Source organism: Cucurbita pepo, chromosome LG05 (assembly GCF_002806865.2).
Source record: "Cucurbita pepo subsp. pepo cultivar mu-cu-16 chromosome LG05, ASM280686v2, whole genome shotgun sequence".
Taxonomy (NCBI): Eukaryota; Viridiplantae; Streptophyta; class Magnoliopsida; order Cucurbitales; family Cucurbitaceae; genus Cucurbita; species Cucurbita pepo.
The window spans coordinates 10,327,905-10,334,273 of record NC_036642.1 but is presented as its reverse complement, the minus strand read 5'-3'; the positions used below and the strand labels follow the sequence as shown (position 1 = coordinate 10,334,273).

Genomic DNA, 6,369 nt, shown 5'->3' with positions numbered 1-6,369 from the left:
CGTGAGGTGTTGTGATATGTTTGATTTGATGTCACTGATTGGATGCCAATTCTTATCCGTTGGAGTATGATCTTTCGTGACACTTGTTTTAGCATTACGAGATAATTTGGTTAACTCAAAACATAGGATAATGGTCTATTAGTGTAACATCCCAACCCTCCCATGACTCTCGTTCTCCTCTCCAACCGATGTGAAATCTCATAATTCATCTCCTTTGAAGGTCCAACGTTCTCGCTGGCACACCATTCGGTGTCTGGTTCTGATACCATTTGTAATAATCCAAGTCCACTGCTAGCAGATATTGCCCTCTCACCCCCTTGAGGACCTAGCGTCCTTGCTAGCATACAGCCTGGTGACTGGCTCTGATACTATTTGTAAAAACTCAAGCCCACTGCTAACATATATAGTTCTCTTTAGGCTTTCCTTTCTGAGCTTTCTCTTAAAGGTTTTAAAATCCATCTAAAGGGAGAGAGGTTTCTACACCCTTATAAGAAATGTTTCATTCTCCTCCCCAACCGATGTGAGATCTCACCATTAGGCTACAAGAAAAGAAAATGACATATTTATACATACCATACTCAGGTCCCAAAATACACGTTCTATGATCTTGCTATATGTCTTTGTATGTTTAACCCCGTTAGAGGAGCTAGTTAATAAGTGTTTTCAATAGTCAATCTTGATAACAAAAAATGTAAGACAATGGTCAGTTTCAACATCGAGTTAAACAGGTAGTTTTTAACGAATCCTTACTAACAAAAGTCATAAACCGATTCGATTCCTTCCACCTCCTCAAATAAAACTCGAACGGAATCTAAATTGATTAATCTAATATGAAACATTAACATATAAGAAAGGGAGAGGTAAGATTAGGTCCACCAAATAGTTTATGATTAAATCTCTGACCAAATTTTGGAAGCAGGGATTATGATAATTTAGCCAGAAATACACATATTATTAAATATAACATCACTGACCAAATCTAATTATTGTTTGGTTAAGCATTTGAAAACCCTTTTACCAAATTAATTTAGAATAAAGTTGGTACTTACAGCGGATGTCGGTGGCGTTACCCCAAATTAATCACTCCTAAAAAGTTCTTGACCGAGCAACTTGAATAGAGTTTACAATCCAACCCAACTCGTTTTTCTATTGTCAGGTTGAGTTGGGATACATTAATAACTAAAATACTCAAATATTAAACCGTCAGAAGTCACAACGTATCACTAACATCAGCTACAAACATCTAATCTTAAAAGTAGGGTTGGGATGTAACTTTTCGAGTTGAGCGGGTTAATCCGACTAAAAAGATTCAACCCAACTAAAACGGAAGAATAAATTAATTAATAAAAAGAACTTTTAAATTGTTTAGTTCTAAAACAATAATTGAAGAATAATTAATTAATTAATTTGGGGTTTCCCTTTTGATATGGGCCTGTGGACGTCTTTCTTCCAAATAATAATAATTGCTTTGTTTTCGGTTCCTCTTTCACAACAGAAACGCTGTTTTAAAATTACGAGTTCATCATGTTTGTCGGATTAATCAAGTAAAATCCACTCTAATACTCCAAATTCATTCCCCCATTTCTTAATCAAGAACCTCTCAATTAATCAGCATTTTAAGGCTCTTCTTTCATTACTTTAACCATAATTAACAATGCTTAGTAATTTACTAAATGAAGCTGGATTCTTTTAGCCTTCCATGTTTAATTGCTCCTTAGATCTTCTTCTGGTCTTCAATTTGCAAATGTTGTAATTGCTGTCTATTTTAATTGGGTTTTTTTTTTTCCTTTTTTAAGTTATTGCAAATGCAATAACTTAAAGAAATTTCGAAATCAAGGTGGGAGACAAGGAAGAACTCTTACATGTGAGTGATTCAGATTTCAGAATTTGTTGGGTTTTTTTTTTTTAACTTGTCTTTTTCATGTTCAAATCAGGGAACGGTGAAAAGGAAACGGGAATATTTTAATCTGCTGGTTTTGTTGAAATTTGGGAACGGCTGACCATTTACGTGGGTTGAACCAGACGGTTGCTTTTTGAGGTCGTGAAGGAAAAGCTTGAAAAAAAGAAAAAACGAGAGGGTTTGTAGATCTAATTAAACCATCGAAAGGATACCAACATTCTACCATACTCATTCAATCTCAACCTCTTTTTGCTTCTTTTGCTTAATCTCTCATTGATTTTCCTTGATTGGTGTGATTTCTTTTGTCATATCCTCTTTGTTCTTTCTCTCTTTATAAATTTCCAATATCCGAGATGGTATTTAGCTTGAAGTGGGATTGTTATTAACTTGTGGAGGAAATAGGGATCTGGGTTTGCAATAAGATCGGCTGATTTCGCCGACATTCTCGTTCCTTGAGGTTTTTTGTTCTGAAATCGCATCTGGGTATGAGCGATTCTTTGATTTTGATTTGAATAATCATCTGGATTCTTTGATTTTGGTGTTCGTTAAAGGAAATGATGGCTGGGAATGGGCTGTTTTACCCGATTCTTGGATTTGCATCTTGTTTGGCTTTCATTTACATGTCGTTTGGGAACTGGAGGATTGAGGATACTAAGCCCCTTAAAATGGACTTTGTGGAGAGAAGTGGAACGCAGTTCATATTGAATGGGAAGCCATTTTATATCAATGGATGGAATTCTTACTGGTTTATGGACCATGCCGTTGAGGAATATAGGAAGCCCAGAGTTAGAGCGATGCTGCAGGCGGCGAGGAAGATGGGGCTTACAGTTTGCCGGACTTGGGCTTTCAACGACGGCGGTTATAATGCCCTTCAGGTTTCTCCCGGCAGGTTTAATGAACGTGTCTTTAAGGTATTGATTTTCATGTTGAGCTGCATTTTCTGATATACATCTGAGAGATTCCTGCTGTCTCTGTTCTTGAACTCTTGTTTGATTCTTGGTCTCTCCTATGCTTTGATTGGTTCTGTATTCTTGAATGTCTGTTTTAGAATGGAAGCTCGGTGCTACCACCGACAGAAATGTTTCGGTTGTCATAAAACAACATGGAATAAGCTGATTGAAAAGCATTACAACTTGTATTTCTGTGAAAGATCAAGCTGGTTTCATGTTTACTTGAGACTATAGTTTTTAGTTCATAAACTGAGGTCTAGAATTCAAGGAAGAACCATAGTTTTTAGCTCATAAATTGAGAACACTAGGCCTCGAAGGGGGTGGATTGTGAGATCCTATATCGGTTGGAGAGAAGTACGAAGCATTCGTTATAAGGGTGTGGAAACCTCTCTCTAGTAGACGCGTTTTAAAAACCATGAGAGGAAGCTCGAAAGGGAAAGCCTAAAGAGGACAATATCTGCTAGTGGTGGGCTTGGGCTGTTACAAATGGTATCAGAGCCAGACACTGGACAATGTGCTAGTGAGGAGGTTGAGCCTCGAAGGGGGTGGACATGAGGTGGTGTGCCAACAAGGACACTGGGGATGGATTGTGAGATCTCACTTCGGTTGGAGAGGAGGAACAAAGCATTCTTTATAAGGGTGTGGAACCTCTCCCTAGCAAACACGTTTTAAAAACCGTGAGGGAAGCCCAAAGAGGACAGTATCTGTTAGCGGTGGACTTGAGCTGTTACAATCTCTCTATTTGTCTCTCTATTTAAGAAACAAGGGAAACGACGCATTATCCAAACTCTATCCGTGGAAAATATATGTCTATGTCTATATGTTTTGTCTTGACAGATTTGTATTGGTTTGATGATATCTTTGATTTGCTTGAATGTGTCGTGAAGTTGTATTGTTATCAGCTCAAGTTTTAACAGGTTCTCTTGGTGGCAGGCTTTGGATCATGTCATTGCAGAAGCAAGACAACATGGGATTAGGCTTCTTCTTAGCTTAGTCGACAACTTGCAGGCCTATGGTGGAAAGACACAGTATGTGAAGTGGGCATGGCAAGAGGGTCTTGGTTTAAGCTCTTCCAATGATTCCTTCTTCTATGATCCATCGATACGCATTTACTTTAAGAACTATATTAAGGTACATTCCATATTTAACAATGAGTTCGTCCCATGTTTTTCATAACATTGATGTTTTGGGTATTCATCCTGAAGATATGCAATGGATTCTGAGTTTATTGACCTTATGGCTAGGTCGTCGTTTTAGCATAGTGTGTCGTCCAACATATTTCCGAACAAGGCATCGGTTTTATGAACCTGTATCTGGTTCTAATGTGCTCTATGTTTTGCAGACTATCCTGACAAGAAAGAACTCTATCACTGGAATTCAATATAGAGATGATCCCACCATCTTTGGATGGGAATTGATGAACGAGCCACGTTGCATGACCGATGCTTCGGGCGATACTCTTCAAGTAAGTTGTAAGGTTTTGATTCTTACTGATTTCTGGATGTTAAACCAAATGAGATTTGTAAGTTGTAAGATGGTCTTTAACCGAAACTAGGACTAGGCATGGAAAAGCTTAATCATCGTCCTCCTCTCCTGAACTTGAACTAGAACCTTTACTGAATGAAAGAATCAGAATCATATATTCCTTTACAAGAGAGGAAATGAAAGCGAAAATTAGTACCACTCCGGAACCTTTGACTCTATTCTCGGACCTTCCTTCTTACCTATAGCTTAAGAACCTGCTTTCTTACAATTGTGGGGTTCATTCGAATATGAAATCCGATCTTCGAAATCGAGAAATTTCTATCAGAGTAGGTTCTATACAAGAACAATTAGTCGATCTGGATTAGCTGACTTATGATAGATTATTCGTTGGTAGAATGGAAAGAATTAGGCAAACCAATTGAAACCTGAACCTCATTGACCCTACTGTACTTCAGTTTGAATCTATTGATTGATAGCTCAATTTTGCACTTGTGGAATATATGAAAATCATGTTCTTTTTTCTCACTCTGCTTTAAGGGGAGATTTCCATGCATATACTTATGGTGAGGAATGAAATTGTAGGATTGGATTGAAGAAATGTCAGCTTACATTAAATCAATCGACAAGAAGCATCTACTAACGGTCGGGTTGGAAGGATTTTATGGTCCAAATAGCCTCAAGAGGTCTACTGTGAACCCTGAAGAGTGGGCGTCGAGACTTGGATCTGATTTCATCCGCAACTCTGCGGTCTCATACGTCGATTTTGCCTCTGTTCATATCTACCCTGACCATTGGTGAGCATTGAACCGCAACAGCAAACTTGGTTACAGAACATCCAATTCCTAATATCTCAATGATTCTAGTCATATCTATGCTTATTTTGATCACGAAATTAACATTCTGTGTCAATTAGGTTCCATGATCAAGATTTCGAAGACGAAATGAGATTTGTCTCCAAGTGGATGATCTCTCATATTGATGATGGTGACAAAGTACTTAAGAAGCCAGTCATGTTTACTGAATTTGGACTGTCAAACCTGAACAAGGGCTTCACGCCAGAGCAGCGAGATAGATTTTACAAAACTGTTTACGACGTGATTTACAAAGCTGCTAAGAGGAACCGGTCGGGAGCTGGCTCCTTAGCATGGCAGTTCCTAGTCGAAGGAATGGACGAGAGTAACGATGATTTTGGGATTGTCCCGTGGGAAAGACGATCGATACATAGGCTTATTATAGAGCAATCATGCAGGTTGGCAAGAGTTGGGGGAGACACCCTACACCTAAGAGAATTGAAATATGTGTGTGGTGGGAGATGGTGATGTGAGTCTTATCTGATTTGAGAGAATTCAATTTGTTGCTGCCATATTTTGTCCCTCTACACTTTGCTTCTTGCTGTTGATACATATTCAAAATAGATTAGTTAGCTTAACCTACAGTATTGAATTTCAAACCAGACTATACATGAACTGGTACCTGTAATGCTTTTTTGAGCAAAAATATAAGTCATACCTATTTGCCTTTCAACTCCTCTCCAAAGCTGCAAATTGAATTATTAGGTCATAATATGAGGGTCTTGCTGCTTAGCAAGCCTCATCGGAGTCTCGAGAGCTTGAGTCGTGCCTGTGCCCACCATCGACTTCATCAATACATGAGAGGAACGAGTTTGAGAACTAAGATGTTGTAACTTGTAAGCTATAAATCAGTGCAATGGTAAGGATCTGAATAACAATTATGTAACTTGTTCGGTGTCACAATCGGCGGTACGATTGTGCCCTTGAGAAAGTCTAAGTGAGGGAGAGTGGTGTCACAATCGGTAGTACGATTGTGCCCTTGAGAAAGTCAGATTAAGTGAGGGAGAGTATTACAACTTCACTAAGAGAAAGTAGTCAAGATAGAGCCCATCCCCAAATTAAAAACCCCAAATTGAAAAGTGTCATGATGTGATCGATGGATGAGTGCATCATGATTCTCGAACACAACTGATATTTACATGCAGGCCATGCTATAGTAGTCTACAATGACAGCAGATATCAG

At 38.6% G+C, this 6,369-nt stretch overlaps 1 protein-coding gene across 2 annotated transcripts; it reads left to right on the top strand.

The window, feature by feature from the left end:
• The first annotated feature begins 1,674 nt into the window (after nucleotides 1–1,674).
• On the top strand, nucleotides 1,675–5,859 carry LOC111795838 (mannan endo-1,4-beta-mannosidase 2-like). 2 transcript variants are annotated; one of them, XM_023678443.1, is made up of 6 exons: nucleotides 1,675–1,864; nucleotides 1,935–2,811; nucleotides 3,784–3,981; nucleotides 4,193–4,315; nucleotides 4,918–5,129; nucleotides 5,249–5,654. In XM_023678443.1, exons 2-6 carry the CDS (start codon nucleotides 2,455–2,457, stop codon nucleotides 5,652–5,654), a joined length of 1,296 nt encoding a protein of 431 aa, XP_023534211.1. In that variant the 5' UTR covers nucleotides 1,675–1,864; nucleotides 1,935–2,454. The 2 variants fall into 2 exon arrangements, with proteins under 2 accessions (XP_023534211.1, XP_023534209.1); XM_023678441.1 differs by having other exon boundaries at nucleotides 1,676–2,811; nucleotides 5,249–5,859.
• The last annotated feature ends 510 nt before the right edge of the window (nucleotides 5,860–6,369 follow it).